Here is a 27,600-nt window from a genome sequence, read left to right as displayed (position 1 = left end):
CACTGTGAGGCAAAGACACCGACGGACATACTGAACATACTGAACACACATGCATGCAGTTATGATGCACACACACACACACACACACACACACACACACACACACACACACACACACACACACACACACACACACACACACACACACATACACACACACATACCCTGCCTGCCCCTTGGGGGTATTCCCTGTCAAGTGAAGTCTCTCCGTCTCTCTCTGCTTAGACACAGCAGCACTGTGTGTGTGTATGTGTGTGTGTGTGTGTGAAGAAGAGAGTGACAGATGCTTTAAGTTTGGTGTGTGTGACGCTGTGTACATTGCAGTGAGGACACGCTGTGGATTCTCTCAGTCTGCCTCCAGCTGATCGACACTCTCTGTCCGTCCTGCTGCTCCTTTCCCCGTCGGTACCTGTCTGTCTGTCTGTCTGTCTGTCTGTCTGTCTGTCTGTCTGTCTCTGTAACTGTCTGTTTACCTCCCTGTCTGTCTGTTTACCTCTCCGTCTGTCTGTTTCTCCGTCTGGCTGACTGGCTGCACCGGCACAGAGCGAGGTAGACCCAGAATGAGCGCCCCTCTGAGCTCGTCCAGTGGCCTGGAGGTCCTCCTGTCCACGCTGCAGGTAGGGACCGGCTGTACAGTGTGTGTGTATGTGTGTGTGTGTGTGTCACTCTTCTTGAAGCTGTTTTTGTTGCAGCCTGTTGACTTTTTATACCAGAGTGTAAGGACAAGCAGACTCATGAAGAGCAAATTACACATACACCGTGAGCTGATGAGGCCACTGACAGACTTCCTGGATCGAGGAAACAACAATAATAATAATCATAATCATAATAATAATCACCATAATAATAATAATACTCATAATAACAATAATAATAATAATCATAATAATGATATAATGGTAATAATGTTAGAGAAATATGAGCAAACTTCATGTACAGATTTGGTCTTTTAAGCTCAGCCTGAGGTGAATCCATGTTTTCTTCCCAGAAAAATAGAGCGTCACCACCCAGGGTGCATGGTTTTCATCAGCATTGAAAGTGAGTGGTTGATGAGATTTTCAGGTCTTTGTTTTTATAAAGTCTGCAGAATCAAAGCACCTTGTCTTGTTAAAGATAATTTGCACTTGGTTGATTCACCAGAAAATCAGTTGACAGCCTGGTTTCACTCAGTGTTTGCAGCAACATATGTTGAAACGTGCAGTCCCAGATTATTTACATCATGATGAATATTAAGTATAATATTAAAAAGCCAGATGTGGAGACTACATTGGTTTCATTTCTTTCTTTGCTTCTGAGTCTGACCCGTGGTAAGGTACCTGGAGAAGAGGAAACAGTCAGTTTGCAATATGCTAGAATCATTTACCGAAGTCGTTTATTAATTATATTAAATCTGCACAGTTAGCAAGTTAGAAATTAAAAAGTAAAATTACACTTTGCTTTTAAGATATTGATCCCAAGACAGGATAAAATTTTCCAAAAAAGAGGGGTTGTCTTATAATTGAGGTCTAACCATTGATAATTGTCCAGAGTTGCTAAAGCAGGGAGTGCCAGCTTTTTGTAAAGCCAGTGACCTCACCGTGGCTGTGGGGATCTTTCAGTGACAGCAGAGACACAGTGACAGGAGTTGAGACATAGAGAAGCGGGGTGACTGTCCAGAGCAAAGTGGAGCAAAAGTTGGGCGAGTGAACAGACAACTGAGGCAGAGTAATGATGCTGATTTTAAGATGATGATGGTCAATGCAGCAGGGACATCAAACAACTTCTAGGCAGACAGAAAATGATGGAGTTACAGAGTGCAGCATCCAAAGATCGCACGTCCGAAAAGAGCATCTAAAAAATGTGAATTGTAAAAGAAAAACTTATCGAGGTGCACAAAGTGGCTGTTTCCAAGAGACTGACTGGAGGGTGTGTGAGTTTACTGAGAAACATAAAGTTATGCCCATTACCAGAACTGTCATCAGAATTACATTTGGAACACAGATCTTACAGATTTTATTTAAAGCCAAAGTGAAAGCAGCCTCTATTTATTATTTAAATGATTTTCTCAGAATTTCAATAAAAAGTAGTTTCTTCAAACAAAGAACATTTTGTTTATTTCTTATTTCTTTCTTGAAGGCTTGGTCTTTAAAAGAGGGGTGGTCTTGTAATTGGGGTTCTCCTATATTTGGCTTAGTACGGTAATTGTGTACGAATAAAATCCCCCCTTCCATTTTTCAGCTGGTTTAAGAAGACCTGACTGATCTGAACCTTATTTTCTGTACGGCAGGTGAACATGTGCATAGAGAGAAGTTTTGGGGCTTGATGGCAGAGAAAGCATTATATCAGGCTAACATTTGTACATAGTGAAAGCCTTTTCTGCATCATTCTGATTGACATTCTGCTCACCTGAGACAAATCTGTACCACACTGTTGGGATGGAATCCTGACACTGGTCCAAGGCTTACAGGTTGTCAGGCTGTGAACCCTTCAGCTCCATGTGGCTCTGGAAGCAGCTATCATCCATCTGTATCACCCAGGAGCAGACAGGAGAACTAAACAAGCTGTTGAGAGAAAAAGGACAGGGTGACACTGAAAGGTCAAAGGTCAGATGGTGGCCTGGTTCTTTGATGCTCTGATCATCGTGATTATTCAAAGCGTTATTTTCCAAGAGTTTGCCCTTCAGGTAGAGATGTCTTTAACAAAAGAGCCGTTCAGAGACAGCATAGTTAGTAGATATGATGGGAATGAACAAAGGAGCAGTATTCAGCAGAGGAACATGATCACACTCTGTTCAGATACTGCTCCTGCTTTATTAATGTTCCAGACCTCATGTTAATGACGCATTATCCACAGCTTGTGTGTGTGTGTGCGTGCAACCCGTTATTTCTTTATCCACATTAAAACCAGCACTGAAAGAGTCAGAGGTAGACCAGCAGCTCCTGTGAAGTGCACCACCTGTGTGTGTGTGACTGTTAGTGAGGTGGGTACTAAAACAGTAGTGTGTGTATATCTGTGTGTCAGTGTAGTGTGACATGTGTGTTGAGAGTCCTGTGAAGTGTTTGTGGTTAAGAATCCTTGCCCACTGTTGCAAAAAGCTCTCAGTCTTTGTAAAAAGAAATAACCTTTCTGACCAGAACTTTCAGTGGACACACTTTGATCCATGGAGGATTTGTTAAGGATCAGACCTAATGCTGGGGGAACACACCCTGTTACAGAAAAAAACCCCGCAACTTCTTCAGAAAGAACACAGCTGCTGCAGGAAGAAAAACACGGAATAAAACACCATCTTTCAAATGAGGAACATAATTGCTGTAGTGGGTCTTTTTTCCTGCCACTGAAAGAAATCTTCACCAGCGAGAAAAAAAACAAACACCTGTTGCAGAAAGAACACACCTGTAGAACGGGAAACACACTTGTCCTTGGAGAAACATGCTTGTTGCACACAGGACACACTTGTTGATAGGGTAACACACCTGTTGCAGGAAGAACACACCTGTTGATGGAGAAAATCACACTAAGTGATTGAAAAACACTTGTTCTTGGAGGAACACACCTGTTGATGGAGAAACGCACCTGTTGCAGGAAGGACACACTTGTTGCAGGAAGAACACACCTGTCGATGGAGAAACACACTTGTCCTTGGAGAAACATGCTTGTTGCACAAAGGACACACTTGTTGATGGGGTAACACACCTGTTGCAGGAAGGACACACCAATTGATGGTGAACACACCTGTTGCAGGGAGAACACACCTGTTGATGGAGAAAAACACACTTGTTGATGGGGAAACAAACCTGTTGCAAGAAGAAAGCACCTTTTGATGGAAAACACATCTGTTGCAGGAGGAACACACCTAAAAATGAAGTAACGCACCTGTTGCAGGAAGGACACACCTGTTGCTGGAAGAACACACCTTTCGATGGAGAAACACACTTGTCTTTGGAGAAACACGCCTGCTGCACAAAGGACACACTTGTTGATTGGGAAACAAACCTGTTGCAGGAAAAACACACCTGTTGATGGAGAAAAACACACTAAGTGATTGAGAAACACACTTGTTTTTGGAGGAACACACCTGTTGATGGAAAAACGCACCTGTTGCAGGAAGGACACCTATTGCAGGGAGAACACATCTGTGGATGGAGAAACACACTGTTTCTTGGAGAAACACACTTGTTCTTGGGGGAACGCACCTGTTGATGGAAAAACACACCTGTTGCAGGAAGAGCACACTGCTGCAGGAAGAACACACCTGTTGACAGAGAAACACACTTGTTCTTAAAGAAACACATCTGTTGCAGGAAGAAAACATCTGCTGCAAGAGGAACACACCTGTTGCAGGAAGAACACATGTGTTGATAGAGAAAGACACTTATTCTTGGAGGAAGACACCTGCTGTGGGAAGGGAACACCCTTTGCAGGACACACCTGATGATGGAGAAACACACTTGTTCTTGGATGAACATACCTGTTGCGGGAAGAACACACCTACGGCAGGAAGCACACACCTGCTTCATACACTACAGCCCTTTATCTACCAGTTTAGAATCACTGGATCACTGAATCCAGGCTTCATGGAAGTAACTGAATACCTTAATGACACACGGGCTGAATAATCCAGTCCACCATGACCAGCATCACATGATCACTTCTTCCCATCCTACCTTCTGTGTGTACCTGTGGGTGTTGAATGATAGCAGCCTGTGATGCTGGCTCTCATTAACACTGCCTTGAGTCAGGGACTGGCTGACCAAGAGCAGAAATCAAATCCTTCCTTCTGGGTCTGGACTCAGCACTAATGTTTGCCAAGGTTGTGACAGAGACTGACATGAACACCAGAAAGAGTTTAGCATGGGGCCGGACCATCAAGCAGTAAACCCACATGTCTTGGGTTACACAAACAGACGGTGGGAAATGGAAACCTGATGATTTATGGCATTAGACACTCTCACTTATATAATCAGACTGCGGTGACACAAAGACAGCTAGGCGCTGGACTGAATATGGAGAAACGGCTCATTCCTAACCTCCTTTAGAAAGATGCCAACATGTCACATGTCTGTTTTCAGATGAAAATGACTTTTGTTTTACTCTGACACAGAGTTTCCTGTTTGGTTCCGGTGTTTGTGAGTCTGCAGACCTGCTCTGGGATCCAGTTCTGGGATTCTGCTGGATCAAACTCATATCAAATGAGCATCAACTCTGATCCAAGCTGCGTAGTCTGTATATCAGGTTCTACCAATCTGATCTGTGGTTGACACTGGAGCTTTGGAGGGCCACTCAGAAATAATAATAGTACTGTACATATTCTATGATCTCTCATCAACATGCAGTGGCGCTGAAAGAAGCTTAAAGAGAAACTGCAGTATCAGATCACAACCAGATCCAGATCTGAAACCGCAGCAGGTGGTCCGGGTGGTCCCTGGACGGATCAACAACCCGTCAGGGTCTGAGCCAGCTTGCTCCATGTTTGTTCTCAGCACCACTGTTTGTTTCATGTAACCATGACCAGCAGCATGTGGTGACCCCAAAAACATCCCGGTCTCCTCTGAGGAGGTTTTAAGGGTTTGATCAGAGAGGCCGAGAGAGGAGCTGCAGCAGCTGCAGAGTCTGCAGGATAAAGAAGGAGAAGTAGATTTAGGGACATTTAACAGTCAAGTTAAGCTGACTGACAAGTTAATGTGCAGCTTGGATGCTTGAATGTGTCTCTGACCAGCCGTGAGGTTACCTTTGGGTTGACTGTTAATGCTGGGTCTAAAAACTCAGACACCTCATGAACGTTTTTCTCTGTCATCCATAACCCTGACTGATAACAGGCCTGATCCCGGTGTCGCTCTCCGAGGTCCTGACTCTTGGGGGCAGAGCAAAGCTAATTTAGACTACTTCATTGTTGGAAACTAAATGAAGAAACAAAAGGTCACTAAGATCTGATTATGATTTTTGGGTCCATGATGCGACATCAGGGTGTAGCCTTGTTTCAACCAAGCAGTTCAGTTTGGTTTTTCTTGGTACAATGCTCATTGAGGCATTTCCTCTGACTAAAACTAGGACAGGTCCACAAATTACCAACCAGTACTGTCCCACTTTTTGGTACCTTTCTGTTGGGTGGCTAAACACACCAACCTGACCCCTCAAGGTGGATCTAGAAAAGCTGAAGTCGAGACTGGCCGAAGGGATCGTCACTTCTGGTGCAACAGTGGTAATAAAGACAACACATTACCCTGCCATGTCTTAAGAGTCACATGCCAGTCACAAATTAGACAATTGCTAGATGACTTCCACCATTGCTCTTTGTTCACAATGTCAGGTTTTTCTTCTTTGCTTGATTTATTAATGAGGTACACAGTGTAACACTGCTATGGCGTAACTAAAACATAGCTGATGTGGCTATCAGCATCTGGCTTACACACCACCTACCAAGAAGGAACGGACATGGTTGACCGGGGAACGCCAACAAGATCAGGCTTTACCAATCCAACCCATTTCAAACTGTACTGATCCATATCAGACTGCTTAGTGGAAAAATGGCTTTTGGCACCTTTCCAGGAACACACCTTTTAACAACAGGACATGAGCTGACCATTGATGCTTCATGAAGGTCTGAAAAAATGTTTCTGAGCTCAGTTCAGTTCAATTCAAAATTCTCTCTGACATCGCACCCTCCAAGCAGCAGGCAAATAGATTGCAGATCTAGTATTTGCAGATCTAAGGCAGGTCATCCCCTTACATACGTCACGTGAGATGTGCACACAAAGGACAGCCGTGGACATCTCCAACTAAGGGAAATAAGTCTCTAAGTGTGGGTCTCACTGCTGTAGAGGCAGGTCTCACTGATGACTCAGCTGCAGGTGGTTTAAGGCCGTTAGTATAAGGACTTCACAAATCCACTACACATGAAGTACCCACTGAAGGCACAGAGGATTCCACAGGCCTTTGCAGACACAGAGATTTCTTAATCTCCAGTAGACAAACTACAATCAGACCATTTTTAATCTAATATATGTATATAATATATATGAGTAGCAGCCCGCAGTAGTCCTGACAGGGCTTGACTTCACGGATGACATCAGCCTGCTCTCCAACAACATTGAGCAAGCACAGGAGCTCCTGCACAGTGTGGAGAGTGTGCCAAGGTTGGCCTCAGGCTGAATGCCAAGAAAATCGAGGTCATCACCCGCAACATCTCTCCTGAACATCAACCACTGACTACAATCAGAGGGGCTGAGCTGGAAGAGGTTGAGGACTTCAAGTACCTGGGCTCATGGATCAGCTCAACTGAGCAGGACCTAAAAGTGAGGAAAGCACTCGCATTGAGGGCTCTAAACGGCACGACCTGTGTATGGAGCTCCACCCTACCCCACCAAATCAAACTAAGCTTCTTTTTCGCTACAGTGGAATCTGTTCAACTCTAAGGCAGTAAATGCTGGACCCTGAAGCTGACCCTGCAGAAGTCTTTAAACGGGTGCTACACCAGGATGCAGCGTGTAGTACTAAACATTAGCAAGGGCGCGCATGTATCCAACAGTACAAAGGAATTCCAAGGGTAAGCGACAAAGTAGCAGCCAGGAGGATGAGACTTGCAGGACACTGCCAAAGGCACAGAGAACTGCCAGCCTCCAAACTGGTTAAATGGGAACCAACACATGGGCACCGGTCGCGAGGACGCCCCACATTAACCTACGTTGAAGTACTAAAAGAGGACGCAGGAGCTGAAAGCACCAGTGAACTGGCCCGATGCATGGAAGACAGGAATGACTGGAGATGCATTTCCTTCATCAGTTGCAAACAAACAGTTGGAAGAAGAGTTAGCATCCTTATGCTGAGAACATTTTTCTCGGCCTGAAGCAGAAGAAAAACAACTTCCTGTTACCTCACTCCATGTAACGAGGTGTCAGCTGACACAAACTGCGGAAAAACACAAAAATAAACAAACAAACAAACTATGCTCTCTTCTGGCCTGAAAATGATACTGCAAATGCAAATATAAACAGTTCCAACTCATATATCATTTGATCAAATTAAAACATACATAAATACCAAAAAATTGAGACAAAACTTTTTCCTGTACTCCACTTTGGCTCCAGGGATTTGATGATTAACACTGGAATTGGTACCACATCTGTCATGAATCAGTTCCTCAGAAACAGGTTAAAAGTGTCCCCTCTCCATCCAGCTCATAGTGTGTATGAATGTGGGCTTTGTCAGGATGAGAGCTCACCGCTCAGCTCTGTGCAGCAGAGAGAGGAGATGATGCTAACAGCTCAGTTCCACACAGACACTAAACAAGAGCAAACTGCAAACAGAGTTAGGTGTGTTTGTGCTGAAATGACCCTTCTGTAGGAAATAAAACAACAACTGAAGCAGCCTCAGTGTGTGCATGTATGTGTGTGTGTGTATGTGTGTGTTTGTGTGTGTGTGAGTGTGTGTTTTCAGTCAGCTGGGTGCCTCTTACTATTAACAGACACACACACATATGCGTTTGAAGTAAGCCGACAGCGTGTCAGTTAGCTCTGTCGCACACACACACACCCACTTACAGTGACCCAAAACAAACATGCCTGCGTTGATGTTGGCTTGAGCAGACCGTGTCAGGATGCAGCAGTGGGTTAATGGCTACAGTAGACAGAAGTGTTCATTAGCCAGAGCTGCTGTTAGCTCTGTTTAGCAGATGTCTCTGATTACAGGAGCTCTTTTTGTCTTCTTTCAAACAGGCAGCTTGTTGGCCACCCAAACAGGCTTCAGCTATTTATAGCAGGCAGATAGTTGGCCAGCAGAGGCGTTCTCGGAGCATCACTTGTTTTAATGAGGGAGATGTTTGGAGTGTTCCTGATGAAGGTGCAGAATTCAATCAGACATACTATATACTGTACATTAATAGATACCAAAGAACAGGGGGGTCCTAGCTCCTTTTGCATGCTGGGTGAACCCCCCTCACCAAACCCAAACTCTAAAAACTTGTCTGACAAAATGTCCAACGTATCATATATATATATTTCATATATATTGCACCATGTGTATTAATTAATAAATCAAATGCATTATGCAAACACTATTCTAAACAAATCCTTCATCAAAAAATCAAATGAATAGAAATAAAAATAATAAAACACAATAAATGGAATAATGGATTAGGTTGAATAATTAAACCCATGCTCATATATGCTTCGAAAATCCCTGAAGAAGGTAAAGGAAGCTTTGAGGTAGTGCTTGGCCACTTGAAAGTACAAGTGTAAAGTGCAATCTAAAACCTGAATTTTCAAGCCTTCTTTGACGCAAAATCGTCCATTACGTCATCATATGGAATTGTTTGCGCAATTGTGTGATTAATGCTGATGATGGCAAGTCCAGAGAGACGCTCCTGCACTGCAAAAAGGGAATCTTTATTCAATTAAAGTGATGAAAGTATGCAGTATGTCTGTGCTCCATGGCATGGACCAGCTGGCTGTCTATGCTCCACGGCAGTGAGGGCTTCATTTACAATACTCTCTCAATAATGGTAATTTAACTGAATACTAAACCCAGTTTGTCATTTTTAGTCATAATTTTAGCCCATCAACACATCTCAATTATTCACATATAAAACATTAAACACACCTAAAGGTACACGATCCATGCCACAGGGCACAGACAGCAGGTCCATGCCATGTGGAGCACAGAAAGCCTATGCCCTCGGCAGGTCAACATCTTAATGTACAGCGGGGCCTAATATCCACTGCATTCCCTCCTCACTCACGGTTTGAAATAGTTAATTGAATAATTCAAGAGTTTGAATTAGTGCAAATATTTCCTAGATTAGATAAACTTTACAAGTAGACATAAAGCAAACTCAACTCAAGACTATTTGTTCTATTTACTAACATTTTTAGTGCAATTGTTTCCCTAGATTCTTTCAAGTAAGCTCAACTTGTTTTTTATTTTAACAGTGCAATAAAGTATAAAAACACCTTGTCAAATTTTACTTTGAGGTTCTGCAAATTATTGAGTTGAAACAACTGAAAACCTTAACTTGGGCTGATGCAAAATGTTGATTTGAGAAGAATCCAAATTTTAAGTTCATTTGGCTTTTTCAGTTGTGTTGATTGAACTTAACTTCATTTCAAAGAACTTCATTTATTTAGGTGTGACCAATTGAAGCAACAATTTAAGATGGTCCGACTGTTTTCTCTTTTCAGTGTGTGATGAAGTGGACCTCAGGTATGTTTTAATAAGCTTAAGATGAAAAAAACTCCTCTCTGCTTCAGCAACTGTCACTAACTCACACATAACCTCTGCAGTAGCAAATTGATCCTCCACCAGCCCGCCCCCCTCCCCCTCTTGCCTTTTCTCTCCGACAGTGTCAGTGACACACAACCTGTATGCATAAATAAGGCTCAGCAGCAAGTTGATATGGGTGCTCCAGCACCCGCCCCACATGGAAATGAGCATTAGTGTAGAAAGCTCACTTTTTTTTTTTGTTTGTTTGTTTTTGTAGATTGCGCCCTGGGTGGTCCTCATATTGCCCATTGCAAAACCTGTGGAAATTATAACCTGTTTAACTCTCTGTGTCTGTGCTTTTGTCTGTGTAGAATGCAGGAGATGTGGAGAGCACCTTGAACATCCTTAGCGTGCTAGATGAACTCCTGTCAGCAGGTAGGTGAAACTCTATCACAGCCATAAGACGGTAGTAATGTGGATGACCAAGGGCCTCATCTACCAAAGTTTTGTGTGTATAGAAAACCAAACTAATGTTTTGTTAATGTTTATATCTCTCTGTTTGTATCATACTGAAGACAGATTTTCCTGTTCTGTTCAGGTACAGATCGTCGTATCCACTACATGATAAAGAAAGGAGGCAGTGACGCCCTGCTGTCTGCACTGGTCAACACAGGCCGCAGCTACAGTCCAAACTACAGCGTCCTGCTGCCTCTGCTGCACCTGCTGGCTAAAGTTGGACACAGAGGTGAGGACATACCTGGGCTCCAGTGAGAAATGCAGTGATCAGCTGTTTGGCTAGCTACATGTGTGTTTGTGTATTTGCATATACACAGACCGGCGTATTGGTATGAAGGCGGAGGAGGCCGGAGCTGTGCAGCTGACTCTGAGTCTGCTCAGACAGAACATCGCAAATCCCAGGAGGGCTGCAGCCTGCCTCTGGGTGCTCCAGGTGTTCTCCTCATCAGGTGAGTTGCTGCAGCACTCAGCTGTGTGAAGCCAGGACACAGAGACTCTAGTAGTGGTTCATTTTGCTGGTTGCTGAATGATAGATGAAGAAGAAGCATCAAGATTTAGGAAGATCCCTTTGTTCCGCTTGCTAACCTTAACTAAGGTGTCCACTGCTGCCTAAATCATGTCTGAGGAGATGAGAGCTGAAAACCCTACTCTGCCTGGACTCTGAAACTGATACCTTACCAGTTTAGGAGGTTTACATTTCGCCTTGACGTTCCAGTCTTCAAGAAAATATGGAGCAGAGATATGCAGAGATGTGCAGAAAGCAGTAAATACACCAACATTTCAATGTCATTTCAAAGGCTCAGGGATTGGCTGAATTAGTGTGATCCTGACACAGAGGGGCTAAAACCTTCTGTGCATGAAGAACATTGGAGTCAATAAAGTCACACGTGTAATCAGTCAGAGTGTGATTTCCTCTACCTCCTCTATGTAAGCCAGAGTGTGAGAGAATGTGTGTGTCATTTGGGACGCTCCACTGGCACTTTAATGGCTGATGTGTTTATGAGTCCATAAAGCTGTCCTGCCCCCACCCACCACCACACAACATGCACACACACACACACACACACACACACACACACACACACACACACACACACACACACACACACACACACACACACACACACACACACACGTGATACAGGAACTCCTTAGCTCACATACCAACTTCATGTCAGGAGGCGGATCGTCAGCAGTCAGACTCACTTCAGGTGAACATCTTTATATCAAATGAACCACAGCAGCTGAGATCAGGATCATAGCAGATCACCAAGAGAGAAGAAGACAGCACACCCTAAACAAGGCTGAGAGGAAAAAAAACATGGCTGCCATCATTAACAATTAGGGCTCTAATTTTGTGGCGCAGCGCAGGGGGCACAAGCCTGGCACACCCTGCGCATTGCTAATTTCGCACGACAGTGCGCTGCCAATTTGACAATTTAGTAGACCGTCTGCACAGAGATGGGTGTGACTGCGCGCCGGGGGGAGTTGACGGCGCACCAGGGGGAGGTGTCAGCAGATTCATGTTGGCGCAGTGACAATTTTGTGCCAAAAAAGTGCGCTGAAAGCTCGTCAGCTCCAACCTGGTCTATCCTCGGCGCAAGGCGGAGCGCAGCCCACGCAGCTGTAATTTAGTGACAGGCGCACATGTGCGCACATGTCAACAAAGCCTCAGAGGCAGGTTTCCAGAGTGTCAGGCACATTTTAATGCAGTAAACAATCACAGCAATCGCTATTTAATGTAACTGTCTGAACCAGCATATACATTTGTATCTATATTAACTGTCCCGTCACATCTGATGTCAGATTAAAGCAGTTTGTCATAATGGAAAGTTAACCTGACGGCAGCTGGAAGTTTGATGCACATTTTACAATCAAACAATAAACAGCCTTAACATCTGATACTGAGTATATATCTGGTTCTCTCATTTCATTTAATTCAAAAAAAAGAGGGAGAGAAAAGACAAAGAAAAAAGAGACAAAACAAATGTATGTCACTCAGGATTTACCCGTGATTTCCCATATTTCTCTGTTTTAGTCTTTATTTTTAACGTGATCTAAAAAGATGGAGTACATTGTTGTAAGGAGGATGAGGTGGAGACACCGGGAGAGTATACAGTATATCACCAAGGGTTCTGCTATTTGGCGATGACAAACCAGGCGTACAGGTGGATCAAAAGTATTCTGAATGGATAAGCCAGCTGTGTAACTGTCTCTTCATTTTGTTCTCCTATTAATGACAAAAGAACAGATTAAATCTGTCTCAGGAGCTGGCCATCACGGTGACGCGCTTCGTGTCCTCTGATGTGCCCCGCTGTCCACTGACCTGCTGCAGGGACAGCGGCTCTGACCGTCTTCGCTATCGGGTCTTTCCAGCACACTGCGGTGCTGGGGATTACTCAGACCAATCAGATGCTGCGCCTCGGCCGCAGGGCATTTAAAGGCGAGGAGAGGCGCTTATTTGATTAGTGAAAACAGCGCTCGGCTGTGTTAAACCCACTCACAGCTTTTCTCCTCCCTCTCTGCCATTTGCGCGGAGGGAGGCGTGGATGCGCAGCTCTGCGCTCCTTTGCGCTCCTTTTCGCCTTGACTTCCTCTCTTGGCACTGCAGGAAACTTGCAAAGTGTGCTGGTCACGCCCTGTCCATGAGAGGCCGGCGCAGGGCAGGTGCGCTTGCGCCTGGTCTACAAAATTAGAGCCCTTAGAGTCAAACAGAATACCATCTGGTGGGTGAGGCTCTGCTAAACTCAACAGGCATCCTTTAAGGCAGCTAAAGAGACAACATAAAATGGCGACGACAACATGTGATGTTCATAATAAAAACAGTATCTGGAGAACATGAACATGAGTATATAAAAACTATTAGGATATGCAAAGCTAAGACATCAACATGTGAATAACGTCATAGAAACGTTTATGCAAGGACAACTAAATGAAGACACAGTCAAAAGGAAACTAACATATAGACAAAAGCATGTGGCTATCTACATGACTACATCAGGATATAAGTCATAAATAAGTCAACATCAACATGAGAACTTCAAAAAGTAGTAGTAGAACATGAGGACATGAAAAATGAGCACTTCATCGTGAACAATTATACATGGAGACATCAATAAGAGTATATGAACACATGTAAATAAGAAAATCAACAAAAAGACATACATATAATCATAGTTACATGAGAATAACAAGAGTATACCAATGAAAAAACAACATGAGTATAAGAACATGAGAACGTCAATTTTAATGGATTTAAAGAGAAATTTAAGATGAGTTTGTCAATATAAGAACGTCAACACAATTATAAGAACATGAAAAAGTCAACATGAGTATAACAAATGAGAATGTCAACATAAGTATAACAACATGAGAATATCTTAATGAGTATAAGAACATGAGAATGTCAACATGAGAATGTTAACATGAGCATATGAACACGAGTTCAACAACATGAGAATGCCAACATGAGTATGAGAACATGAGAATATCAACATGAGTATAAGAGCATGAGAATGTCAACATGGGTTTAACAACATGAGAACATCAACATGAGTAGAAGAACTTGAGAATGTCAACATGAGTATAAGAAAATGTGAGCATCAACATTTGCCAATTGTCCTACCATCTTTGACCTTGGTTGTAATGAGTGGTTGTTTGAGTTCCTGTTATCATTCTATCATCTGCAAATCTCAGACAGAAATCTGACATTAGTGACATGAAAAAGGGATCAGATTTTCATCCCTCAGTCAGAGTAGTTTCTCTGGGTCACCGTGGTCCATGAGCATCTTTTCCTCCAGCTGAGCTCATTTCAGAGGATGTCCTGACTGCTGCTGATTGGTCACAGTGGTTAAACAGGATGTCAGCAGAGGAAAAAGAGAAGATTGAGGACGGTATGTGCTGTTTGAGGAGGTGCTTTAAGACTCCTCCTGTCTGCTACAGTTTCAGTTTAGACTCATCACACTGAGCTGTCAACCCAGGCCCCCTCACCCTCCTGTTCCCCTGGGACCAGTTTCAGGTTTGAAACCCAGAGCAGTCGAGCACAGTGAGGCATCCTGCAGCTCCTCCTGACACAGCTCTGCTTTAAACACACTTTGGTCTGTCGATGTGTTCTTCAACAGTTTGTACGGCTAACCTGATTGGAGAAAACCACGGGCTGGATGTGATCTACCACCTAATCCCTCAGTACACCACCAAACACCTGCACACCATCAGGTAAGAGGCGGCTTCACAGCCTCAGTGTGTGTGTGTGTGTGTGTGTGTGTGTGTGTGTGTGTGTGTGTGTGTGTGTGTGTGTGTGTGTGTGTGTGTGTGTGTGTGTGTGCGTGTGTGTGTTAAATGTTAAAGTCTCATACAGCCTCTCAGTGAAGGACAAACACTCCAACAACTGAAGCCCATCAGGCTTAGCTAGTCTCTAAGGCTAGCTAATGTGCTAATGAGCGCTGGCCGCTGGCTGACCCTCACCATGAAATGAAATCCTCTGCTAAGAACACACACCCACACCTCCTGACGTCTGCACTCATATCTTTAACACACACATCTGTTTTTTTTCACACAGTTCAATATTCAAATAAGACAAACTTTATCCTTATTTCTGCACCTCCATCATCACCTCTGTGTGAGGTTGATCTGGGCTCTGTTACAGGTTGTGTTTGAAATGTTTTGTGCTCTCTATTTAGACACTCACCACACAAATACAGTTATGATCTATACCCAAGGCTTCAGGTATCAGCAGGCTTTGATGGATGGATAGGAGGAACACAATACAGCAGATTTATTCCTGGCCACAAACACACCTGGCACCTGCACAGCTTATCAAAATTCCAGGACCAGTAGAAGTGTTGCAAGAATTTGCATTTTGCACTGTTCGATCTTAAAAAGGTTGTAAGTAGAGCCTTAAAATGTAAATTGAGAAAATGGGAGTGAGATAAAACATTTGAGTTAGCAAACTATTGAAAAATGTCTGTGACATGTGAAGTACAGACAGCCAGTCTGTGCTGTTGAGCACAGACTGGCTGGTTGGTTGGGGTGGGGGTAATACATTACAAATACATAAGTTACTGTTATAAAGTAGATTTTTTGGTACTTTCATGAGTGTTTATTTCAAATGTGTAATTTTACTCGTACTTGAGTACAATTTACATCATGTAATCTACTTCACTACTTTTACAATCACAAGCCCCCACTGAGTACGTCCACCATCTGAATCAATATTTAAACCTTCCATCTGCATATTGTTGCCAACAAGGCTGTCTGATCATGACCGCGCCAATGATGTAAGGGAAGGAGAACTCCACCACACTAAGCACAGGTATCTGGAGGTAAAATACCAACGCAAGGGGCTTGATACTTGACGAGTTCCAGTGGTCATAACTGGAGGAAATCTTTATGTACAGAGGGAGAAAAGGAGACAGCCTCCAGATGCATCAGTTATCCTGAGAGCTTTCCGTCATTTTCTGAGGTGTTAAATGAGCTATCAAGCCTGCATGTCTGAATAAGTTACATGTGGAAGTCTGTGCATCAATCATTCAATCAATCTATTTTGAGACTTTCACATCTTGGAAAGTTTACAAGGTTTGAGAGTATTCTCCTCATACTGTGCTGTCAAACACACGCCATCCAGGCATCATGAAAATTGCAATGGGGTCACAAAATATGACTGGTCGTAAATTTGTCTGCAACACCCGCAAGAAATTTAGAGTGTTCACAGAAATAGTTTTTTTTTGCAATGATCCAAATTTTTGTTAATACAGCAAGATACCTACAAAGTTTAACCAAACTGAAAACTCAGTCATACAGTGTAAAACAATCAAAAATCAGCTCAGTTTGTTTCCCTGGTTGAATGAGATTTTAAAAATATATTTTCTTTTGGTGCTAATGCAGTGATAAAGTAAAGTTGGAACATGATGTTTGATATTCTACTTATGTCTACAAAGAAACCGATCAAAGATCAAGCAGTACCATGACATTACTGTGACAGCAACATCTCTTCAAGTCAATCTGCTGTCAACGAAATGAAATATCCCTCATTTAGAAATAGTTAATACTCTGAGTAGATTTTGAGAAGAGTGCATTGTACCTTTAATGAAGTATTATTTTCACACCAGTGCTGTTACTTGTAAATGAGTACAATTCAAGGTATGTACACTGAAAAAAGAAAACAGTTGTACAAACTTAAATTATTGCTTCAATTGGTCACACCTAAATAAATTATTTAAAATGAAGTTCAGAATTTCAAGTTGACATTATCCACAAACATATACATTGGAAACCTTAACTTAAAATATTGAGATGGATTGATTGAAAAAAAATCCTCAATGACTTCAACTGATTGAAGATTCTTTTGTTACAGTGTAACAGTACTTGTACTTGAGTACAATTTTTTAGTACTCTTTCCACCTCTGGTTGGTGCCATGTGGAGCACAGAAAGTCTCTGTGTAAAATTCAATGAAAATTTTGAACTGACAATTGTTGCTTGAGTTACTATTTAAAATAAATAAATGTAATAATTATAATAGTTATAATTTAAACAACAACAACAACAACAACAACAACAACAATAATGATAATAATAATAATAATAATAATAATAATAATAATAATAATAATAATAATAATAATAATAATGATAATGGTAATTATAATAATAATATGCAAGTGAAATGTACTTAGAATTTCTGAGTGAAAGAACTTTCCTAAGTTTTTTCAAGAAGCCATTACTCCAAATGTTTTCAGAGTAAATTTAAATAGCCGGCTGTGTTAAAAAGATTGTCAGGTTTCCTTTATGAAATTTATTATCATTTTTTAAAGTTAATGTGGAGAGCTTAAAAAACTGTAAATATAATTCTAAGATCAATGTTATATTAACAGGGCCAAAAAAAGTCATTCTTATTAGAGTAGATGACTTCTTAATTTTACATTCAGGTGATTATAAACTAATTTAAACTGACTTATGAAGAATATACTCAATACCAGTTCACCCTGAAAAAAATAATGGCTCACTGCACCTTTAAATCTACCTGAGTGTAACACACACCGTCTCCATGGCAGCATTATAACTTACAGGAAACATCATCATTAAAGCGACATATTCAGGGTCTCAACACATCATCATTCCTCCTGAGCTGCTCAGCAGACGTCTCACTCCTTCGTAAGCAACTCTCCTTGGATCCGTGTCCTCCTCGTCTGTCTCTCTCACACCGCCGATGGCATTTGGCTTAAATACCCAGAATCCTCCAGTACACCCTGCAAAGCATGCCAAGAGCACCAGGAGTAGTGGCCTCTCTGCTGGCTTCGAGCTACACATACCAGCTCCTGATTAGCCAGGACCGAACATGAACCTTGGTGTGCGTGTCAGGGGCTGGAGCGCTGTGACATCACAGATTTATAGCCCTGAGGGAGTTCTCCGTACGCTCTCCACGCAGCAGCCAGCTGTTAATTGTTCTAACACAATCAGAAGACTCCGGATGGGAGGTTTAAATGGCAGCTGCTGCTCTGGATAATTTGATGGAATTAGGCAGCTGTGAATTCCTCTGATGTCCTGAGAGCTACGAGGCAGGAGAAATGCCGTCTCCCTGAGGTGTGAGGGGCAGTTAGACATGTCTGTCACTCTGATTTATCCACTTAGAGCTGAGGGACAGTTAATGCTGGGTGGTTGGCTGCTGTGCTTGCTTCTTAAACAGAGAAGAATTAAATCTATCCTTCAACTGTCAGCTGTCATCAGCAGCTCAGCCCTCAGACTGTCTGTGAGCGCGGCAGCCCTTCATGTTGAAATGTGGCTATGAGCTGTTGGAAGGATAGATTTAAAAAAAGGCTCTGCATCAGATCTGAACCAAACCACACTTAAATTTTGTAGATTTAATAAAACCACCTCACAGAGTATGGGAACTCTAATTTTCACATGACACACACTACAAAGGCAAGAAAGGCCTCCAGTAGGAGACCTACATGAAGCTGGCCCCCCACCCCTCGCAAAATTTCGGAAAAATATTTGTGCTGGTGCCTTAAAATTTTTTTGTTTATGCTGCTACGGTTTTCAAGTTATTATTAGGTATTATTTTATAGTTCATCCAGAGTTCACCCAGCCTCCCATTTGCTCCAAATAGACCTGAAATGGTACCGTTTGTTTGTGCTGCTTTCTGCTGTGAAAACTTCTGTATGTGCTGCTACGGTTTCATAGATATTACACACTTTAATTTCTAGAGATGATGTCACGGCTGGAAATGCTTTTGTGCTGGACAAATTTTGCCTCGGGCAAAATCCCTATTTTTGTTTTTACCTTAATGTACTTTTGTATGTTTGCTTTGCTTTTTTCATACTCAGAGCACCTGGAATGCCACCGTTACAGGTGAACTTCAGGTAAACATGTTACAGTGATGCAGCATTTATTACTTGGACGAGACAAACTTTGTTTGACCACGGCCGAAAGAAAAGAAATGAAGATCACCAGCACAAGAGCATCTTTGGAGGTGATGTCATTTCCAGAAAATAAAGTGAGAAAATTTACTTTTTTAATCCCTGTGGGAGTAATTCTGTTTTTTTTTCCACTCTGAATCATGCCTTATACATATGTATATATGTATGCACACACACACACACACACACACACACACACACACACACACACACACACACACACACACACACACGCACATGCACATGCACAAACAGCACTTTTTGCACTCTCAGTGCCACCTGAGCAGTTGGAGTGTTTTTGGCGCCTTGCTCAAGGGCACCTGACGTCACTCAGGAATGTAAGACAACACCTCCCCAGCTATCAGCCTAATTCCCAATCTTGGTCTGCACCTGGGCTTGAACCAGCGACCCTCCAATCAAACCAAGTCCCTACAGACTAAGCCACTGCTGCCCTCCAAGTATGCAGTATCCACAAAATGTGGCGCAAACAAAACCTTTTTGGCACAAACCAGCTCACATGAAGCACTAACAAAACAGACTATTTTCCTGAAATTTTGTGTGGGTTGGGGGGCAGACTCATGCAGGTCTCGTTCTTAACTCTGCTGAAAACTGTGCATAAATAAACCCCCCCAAAAAAAGTCTGACTTCTGTGAAGGTGCATGTTCTCAGTGACGAGGGCACGAGGAGAAAGTGGCTGATTTTGTTTGTGAATATCATTACCTAATAGCCACACAAAGTCCTGCTGCTCTATGCACTTTGCTCCAGCTTTCACTTGAATGTGACTGAGATGAGCAGTGTGCTCTCATCCTGACACAGATAAGTCCTGTTCATGTTAAGATTCTTTTGACTATTAAAATTCACAGAGGTGTCAGTGAGTCTGCTGTCAGTCCCACACCAAAGGTCTGACCTCTGTCAGTGAAAACAGGCCCTAGAACCCTCTCTGTCACCACAATCTGACCTGAGGTTCAGACCTCACAGCATCCAGCCAGTCTGTATCAGCAGGTCTCTACAGGTCTCTCACATCCATCAGCTCTTCTGTTTCAAAGTGACTTGTCTAAGGCCATGTCCACATGTAGCTGGGTATCTAGGAAACTGCATGTATGTTTATACGTATAGGCCTGTCATCCACCCAAACAAAAGTTTTTAAAAAAATGAAGGGGGTAAATTTGTTTCTGAAGGCCAAAGTCTCAGCATGTCTGAAAAGAGCACAAAGACTCAGGGTCAAGGTAAAGGTTGGCTTGGTTTGTATGAGACATTTGCAAGATCTGGACAGCTCAGTGTGGATGAATTACATCATTTTGCAGCCTGTTTATGTCATGTGGTCCTTTTCTAACAGAAAATTTCCAAGCCACGCTGATCTAAAATTTTCTAGCCTTTCTTTCTTGCACAGAGACTCACGAATAACCCACTTAGATCATCGTGATTACCGTATACTGAACAATTCCTGGTGTGACATTGCAGCCAAACTTGGCAGAGAAGAGGAATTGGCAAAAAAAAATCTTGTAAACTTTGTGAACAATTTCAGCTTAGTATTGTGGCAGATGTGCGCTTGGAATACACCTGCTGTTTGGGAATGGACGCCATCAGACACTGTGTTAAAAGTATAAAAGTTCCACGCCTTCTCTTGCATGTCTCATTGCCTTCTGTGTGTGGAAACCATAACCTAGCCTTTAGCTTCATGGTTAGGCCCAGGGAGCTGAGTCTGATATTTTGTTTTCTATCTTTGCATGATGGGTATATTTCTCTGAGTCTGTTATGATTTTGTAGTTCTTGTTTATATCTTTCAGAGTCATGCAGGGACAGAGGTTGCAGATTATCTGGGGCTATATCTGCTGTGGTGTTTGGCATCATTTTACACGCTGTGTACTTGCCACTATAAATAAGTTGTGGATAAAACTGAATACAGCCGGCTGAGTTTGTGCTGCAGCAGAGCCAAAGACTAAACCAGGAAGAAGAAACCGCCATTTAACATCACCTCACCTGTTTGATCTGTTTCATCTTGTTTAAAATCTCAAATCTAGACATCAGAGCAGAGCAGATGTTATATTCAAGGAAGCATCATGGGGTATTAGAGGGTTTTTTCTAAAACATTAAGATCCAAGGATTGGTTGAGCTGGAGAGGAGGAATGTTTCCTCTGAAACTGTTTTCCGGGGATCACAGCTGGACTCAGTCGGTTCACCTGTAGACTGTCCTTTGGGTCTTGATCGATGTCTTTGTGGAATAGTGTGGTTCTGCACCCACTGTCCCTCTTAGACAGTGAACCCTGAGATCTAGGGGACACTAAAGCCCAAGACAGACAGGGAGCGTGTCCCTGGCGTGCCATGGCGTGCCATGGCGTGCAATGGCGGCCGTTCCTCTGTAGTGGTGTTAGTATTATGGTTTGTGTGCCTTTCAGAGCTGTTTGTTTTCTGTTTGTGTAAACCACACGTCCTGTAACAGAGCTGTGTTTGACACACTCAGTAAACAAACTGTGACCTCTGGGGTCACGACCCCTCCTCACCCTCTCAGGATCTCATTAGAGGCAGCCTGCATTACTGACTGCTGGTAACACTACACTGGACACACACACACACACACACACACACACACACACACACACACACACACACACACACACACACACACACACACACACACACACACCAGGGGTCTCATTAGCAGACAATCATCTGGGAGCTGTTGACGAATCAATCTTTTGTAAGAAAAGAGGAGAACTACACAACCATCAGTGTGTGAGTGTGGTGTGATGAATGAACGATTGGATATGTTATTTAAAGAGCTCTGAGCGGTCACAAAGCAAGAAGCTGACAGTCTGTAAGCATTAAGTCCATATGAATACAGTTGTATTAAAAAATACATCCAGTCCATATTGGAGAATTCTGTATATTTTTCATGAGGACAAGCTATGTAAACCTAGTCTATATAAAATCACAGTATATATACACCCAGTCAATGTAAAACATAGTGCATAAAATCACAGTCTGTAAAAAGAATTAGAATAAGGGGTATAAACGTACAAAGTCCATTTAAACCCAGTCTTTGAAAAAATAGTTTGTAAATATTTGTTGTTATATTTCCATGTAGACATATTCTCAAGAAAAGTCAAAACAAACACAATCCATATAAACAAACATATATGTTTATTAACATATAAACATATTATGTTAAATTCAGCCAATGTAAACATAGACTATAAGATCATTGTTTATATGAACACAGTCTATGCCACTACAGTCTGTGTAAATACAGTCTATATAAAATAGTCCATATTAACTTAGTCCCCAATACCAGGGGTCACCAACCTTTCTGCGACTGAGGGCTACCTTAAAGGAAACGAGTGGTACAAAGGGCTACTTGTCAGATTCAAAGCTCCTGAACAAAAACTGTGTGGATCACCTTTTAATAACAATAATGTAAATCAGTTTATTATTAATGCACAGCAATGATGGTAGGAAACATTAATACATTCCTGGATGGAGCTTTATAGTGGCCAGTGTTGTTTTTTGGAGCATGCCACGCAGGCACCTTAGTGGTTCCTGCAGGCGCCTATGTGCTGGGGGCAACGTGTTGGTGACCCCTGGTCTATACAAACACATTCTGAATAAATTTTTTGTTCAAACACGGCTCAAAAGTCTGCAAAAACATGATCTGTTTCAAAAGTCTGTACAAAAGAAAGTCCTTATAAATTCAGATTGTAACAACATAGGCTGTAGAGCAGTCTGTATAAACACGGTTTGTTTATAAACACATTCTGTTTTAACAGTCTGTATTGGCACAGTTTGTAAACACACTTTTTTATAATTCGAGTCTGCACAAAGTCCACATACCTACACAGGTGAAAGATTGTTTGTATGAGTCCTGCACTGATTAGTCTAAACAAGTCACAGGAATGTTGCTCAGACCATCAGCTTTAATGAAACACCCCCGTCCAATCAGATTACAGAGTCACTGCGTGAATATCAAACCATGTGGAAGACTAACCCCTCCCTTTCTTTCCCTCAGGGCCGCCATCACTGCCTTTGCTGCTTTGCTCTGCACAAGTAAGTTTACTATCACCACCATCATCATCATCATCGTCATCATCATCATCATCATTATGCTGAAACCTCAAACATTCACACAGAGAGGATGATAGAGTCTGAAGAGAATTTGAAAAACCTGTAAAGGGAGTGTTTGAATTCAGAGCTCAGTGGATGAATGAAAACTGTTTATCTCAGATAGAGAGATGATTAGAGTGTGCCTGCACTGACTGAGATCATAGGGGGTCAGTGAAAGACGTGATGATTCAGGTTTACCATCAAACTCAGGAAATGACACCACAGCATGTGAATGACAGAGGGGCGTGTCTGTGTCCATCAAAAATCAGGACTGATGAAGGAATGCATGTTCAGGATGTTTAGCATACACAAGTTGGATAGCCTGCAAAAAAACCTTCACCAGTCTGTGACCTTTGACCCTGCAGGAGTCAAGGGTCACAGACTGGTGACAGTACAGTCTTTTTAAGTGCCACGCACAGAACTAGGTTCCTGGAAAAATGCATGAAGTTCTTCTCTCTTGAAAATAGGGATGGGTACCTTTCACATTTGAAATGATGCGGTACTTATACCCGGTATCTGGCATTTGGTACCGGTACTCAATAGTACCAATTTTCGGTACTTTTTGTGTTCATGTGATTAAAAAAATATCAATTTTTAAAATAATAAGATATACAAATTTTTTAAGTTAACATATAACCTTGCAATGTTGTGTTCATTTCCAGCACGGAAATCACTTACTCTTTCACTCCCTCACAGTCACAAGGATGCATTTGGGTACCTACACATGGTTTCTTTTGATTTTACATGAAACGGTACTGTGTACTTTTGACAGAATTTGGTTGGTACCTATAAAAGTACCTCATTCGGTACCCATCACTACTTGAAAAACAAACCCACACACAAAGGCACACACATAAAGAGAGATTTAGAGTGATGGGTTAACTGCTGCAGATCTGTAATATCACCTGACTGTTTCTCCTGTGCAACGTTCCCATTCTTCCAGCAGAGGGCACTCCCGAGCTTTGATCCCTTTCTGCATGTCCAGACAGAGCACCTGTCTGAGTCAACTCTAATGTGTGCGTGCATGTGTGTGTGTGTGTGTGTGTGTGTGTGTGTGTGTGTGTGTGTGTGTGTGTGTGTGTGTGTGTGTGTGTGTGTGTGTGTGTTGTGTGTGTGTGTGTGTGTGTGTGTGTGTGTGTGTGTGTGTGTGAGTGTGTGTGCGCCTCAGGCAGCCTGAGCTCTCTCCACTGGTCAAATGAAACTGATGAAATGATACCAGAGAGATGCTCTGTGAGGTCTTAGAGGAGGAGAGATAGAGTAATGGGGGGACAGAGAGACGGACAGGTTCAGAGCTACACACACACACACACACACACACACACACACACACACACACACACACACACACACACACACCTGTGACTGGTCTGAATCAGTGGGAGTGTTAGTGGCTGTGAGCAGCAGGAGGAGCTGCAGCCTCCTGTTTGAGTCCTGTGAGGCTGCAGATAAACTCAGATCAGCTCAGCAAACACAGAGTCTTGCTCCTCCTTCTCTCTGTCTGTAAACTCTGAGTTCCTCTCCCTCTCCGTCACATCTTGTGTTCAACACTGTGTGGTGACAGAGAGAACACTGGAAAAGGCAGATATTTGCAGGGCCCCCGAGCTCTCTCATCATTTATGCAGCACTCTGCTGTTCCTCGTGTCAAAGTGCCAATTTACAGAGAGGGACATGGAGGAACATGCTCAGTGTCTCTCTTTCATCTTTAATACAGGGTTTGATTTCAATATGAAGGAAACTTTTACCCTCATCACAGCTTAGATTTGTGCATCTCAGGGATCTAAAATCATCCTGGCTTCCTTCTTAAAGGTCTCATTTCTCCTGGATGACAAACAGAGCATATTTAACGCCAGGATACTGACTTCTTTTCATCACTCTCTGACAGCTTCAGTCAGATTAACTCAGGATCTCTGTCAGGATGAGAACACACAGCTCAGCTCTGTGCAGCACAGAGTGCAGATGTTAAACTTGCTCTGTAAATCAGACCCTCAGACCTCCTTTAATTTGTTATTCCTCTCTTATGTCCCTCTCAGAGGCTAACGTGTCGTGTGCGGTGGAGAAGGGTTACGTCTCAGGTCTCCTGCAGCTGTACGAGGACTGGTTCAGTAATGACAGTCAGCACGAGGCCACGACTGTCTGCCACTCTCTGCTGTGCTGCCTCCATAAGGTCACCTCCAGTACTGCAGGCAGACAGGCTGTGTTTGCACAGGGTGGACTCCGACTGCTGTATCACACTACACAGGTAACACTGAGCCACAGCTGTCCTCTGTTCACCTGGAGGAAAACAGTTTACGATCATCTTTAACCTTAAGAGACTCAGAGTTTCAGCATGTGTGGAGAGCAGGATCCCTCAGTTTAATTCAAACTCTGAACAGAAAAACATGATGAATATGAAAACAGTGGCATTCAAAAGTTTTTGGTCAAAGTATTTGGTTTTGTAAACAATGAATTAATTGGAGCAAAAAATATTCTCCAAAAGGCAAAAAGTTAAACTTAAAACACCCTTTTTAATTTGTTTGGTAAAATGGAGAGAAAAAAAATGAAAGCTGTATAAAAGAACAGGAACCCAGGAGACTTGTGCTCTCAGGTAACTTTGACCAAGGTTTCAGACCATTAATAGCCTTGAGGGTCACAGCGTGGTCACAGTCAACGTCAGGGAAACTCAGTAGACGCAAGTTTCAAAGCAGGCTCCTCTGATCTGGTTTCAACCATCAGCAGCAGTTACCCAGAACTCTGGAACTGAAAGTGACTGATGCTCAGGAAGAAGGAGAATGCTACAAAAAAAAAAAAAGAAAAAAAAAGAAAAAAAAAGCAAATTTTTATCCACTGAATAATATTCTCAGTTCAGAGTGGTGTAGTTAAGGGCCCAGTCACTCTGTCCTCACACTGTCCTCTATGCATCACAAACCGGCTGTCTGTGTGCTACATCACACACAATGTCTGTGTTCCACAGTTCAGACTGGCTTCCTGCGTGCCACAGTATACACCATTATGCTTCAAACAAAATAATGTTTCATTACTATTAAAGTCAGTTGAAAAGGTTTCACATACAAGTAGTCCATGTCATGAAGTACAGACAACAAGTCCATGTCATGAAGTACAGACAACAAGTCCATGTCATGATGCAGAGCACAGGCACACAGTATGTACTGTGGAGAACTAATCAACAGTCAATGCCAGGCAGAGCACAGACAGCCTATGCCTTATTATTATTATTATTATTATTATTATTATTATTATTATTATTATTATTATTATTATTATTATTATTATTAGTTTAGAGAATCCTAATGTCTGAGGTTTTGTTGTTGCTTACATTGTTGTTACAAGAAAATAAACAGTTTTAAATTTCTCCATTCTCAAACGTCTCGTGTCCTGGTCCAGATGTTTGTCCTGGTCTTTTGTCCAGGTGTGTAAGGATGACCAGGCTGACCCTCTTGTCCTTATGTCCTCTCTTTCTGTTCCCCCTCAGACATGTCTGCTGACCAAAGGTCGAGAGTGTTTGGTGGAGCCGTCCGTGCAGCTGATGAGGAAGTGTCTCCCTAAAACTCCTCTGCCTCTGACCTCAGATCAGTCTGCCTACACCTTCCCTCTACCTGGGAGGTCACATGACATACCTGAGATGGTGATGGCTGCAGGTAAGGTTGGTGGAGGGATCAGAGTGAGCTCAGGAGCTGTAGTTTCTTACATGGCTGCTTGATGACCAGACAGTGATAATGTTTCCTCTGTTTCCAGATGAGAGCAGTGAGGATGAGGAGGATGAAGACAACCAGGAGGCAGAGAGCAGAGAATATGTGAGTGTGTTTTCTGATATCAGGCTGCACTTGACAGATGTGCTCCTCACTCCTCTGGAGTTAAAATCTAGGACATCTGTCATCGAGGGGTCCGAATATAAAATCTGCCTCTTTATCTCCTGAGGGGGTTTTTGACAGCAGGAACTTTCCCCTGGGACCAGGAGCCTTTTGAGGAACTGTGTATATATATGGCAGGAACCAGGGTCTGTAATAAGTTCCTCGGTAATTTGTTTCCTCCTGTTAATCTCCTCCTCGGAGGAAATTTGTGGGGGTGGGGCCTTCTAAGCTGAATGTTTCTGATTGGCAGAGCACCTGTAGTGTGATAACACACAGCTGTGAGTTTTGACCAATCAGAATAGAGTATAGTATATATGGAGTGGTGTGAAGGAAAGAGATGAAGTTTTTCAGAGTTAGAGTGAGTCCTAAATAAGTTGTGTGTAATAGTTTAACTAAGATAATTGTACTAGCTGATAATAAAAAAAAATATATATTGTTGTATCACCTGCAAATAGTCCAATACTACAATTATGGAGCATAAGGTAAGTCACTGGTGAATTAGTAAATATGGAGATCAATGAGGGCCTAAGGCAGGGGTTTTTAAAGTGGA

At 42.6% G+C, this 27,600-nt stretch overlaps 1 protein-coding gene across 1 annotated transcript in view; it reads left to right on the top strand.

Annotated features, from left to right (window-relative positions):
* Positions 1 to 27,600, top strand: part of agbl1 (AGBL carboxypeptidase 1) — a 59,131-nt gene that overhangs the window by 12,521 nt on the left and 19,010 nt on the right. Inside the window, exons 2-10 of the mRNA XM_074678003.1 lie at positions 544 to 617; positions 10,545 to 10,608; positions 10,772 to 10,918; positions 11,007 to 11,138; positions 14,811 to 14,904; positions 23,108 to 23,145; positions 25,233 to 25,441; positions 26,672 to 26,837; positions 26,935 to 26,993. Of these exons, the coding sequence (XP_074534104.1) occupies positions 544 to 617; positions 10,545 to 10,608; positions 10,772 to 10,918; positions 11,007 to 11,138; positions 14,811 to 14,904; positions 23,108 to 23,145; positions 25,233 to 25,441; positions 26,672 to 26,837; positions 26,935 to 26,993 (983 nt within the window). The remainder of the gene's footprint in view (positions 1 to 543; positions 618 to 10,544; positions 10,609 to 10,771; positions 10,919 to 11,006; positions 11,139 to 14,810; positions 14,905 to 23,107; positions 23,146 to 25,232; positions 25,442 to 26,671; positions 26,838 to 26,934; positions 26,994 to 27,600) is intronic.

The sequence above is a fragment of the Halichoeres trimaculatus genome, unplaced genomic scaffold, assembly GCF_033239565.1.
Source record: "Halichoeres trimaculatus isolate MK-OKI-2021-1 unplaced genomic scaffold, fHalTri1.1 fHalTri1_scaffold_10, whole genome shotgun sequence".
NCBI lineage: Eukaryota > Metazoa > Chordata > Actinopteri > Labriformes > Labridae > Halichoeres > Halichoeres trimaculatus.
The sequence above is the reverse complement of the archived record's forward strand: the minus strand, read 5'-3'. Positions and strand labels throughout refer to the sequence as shown.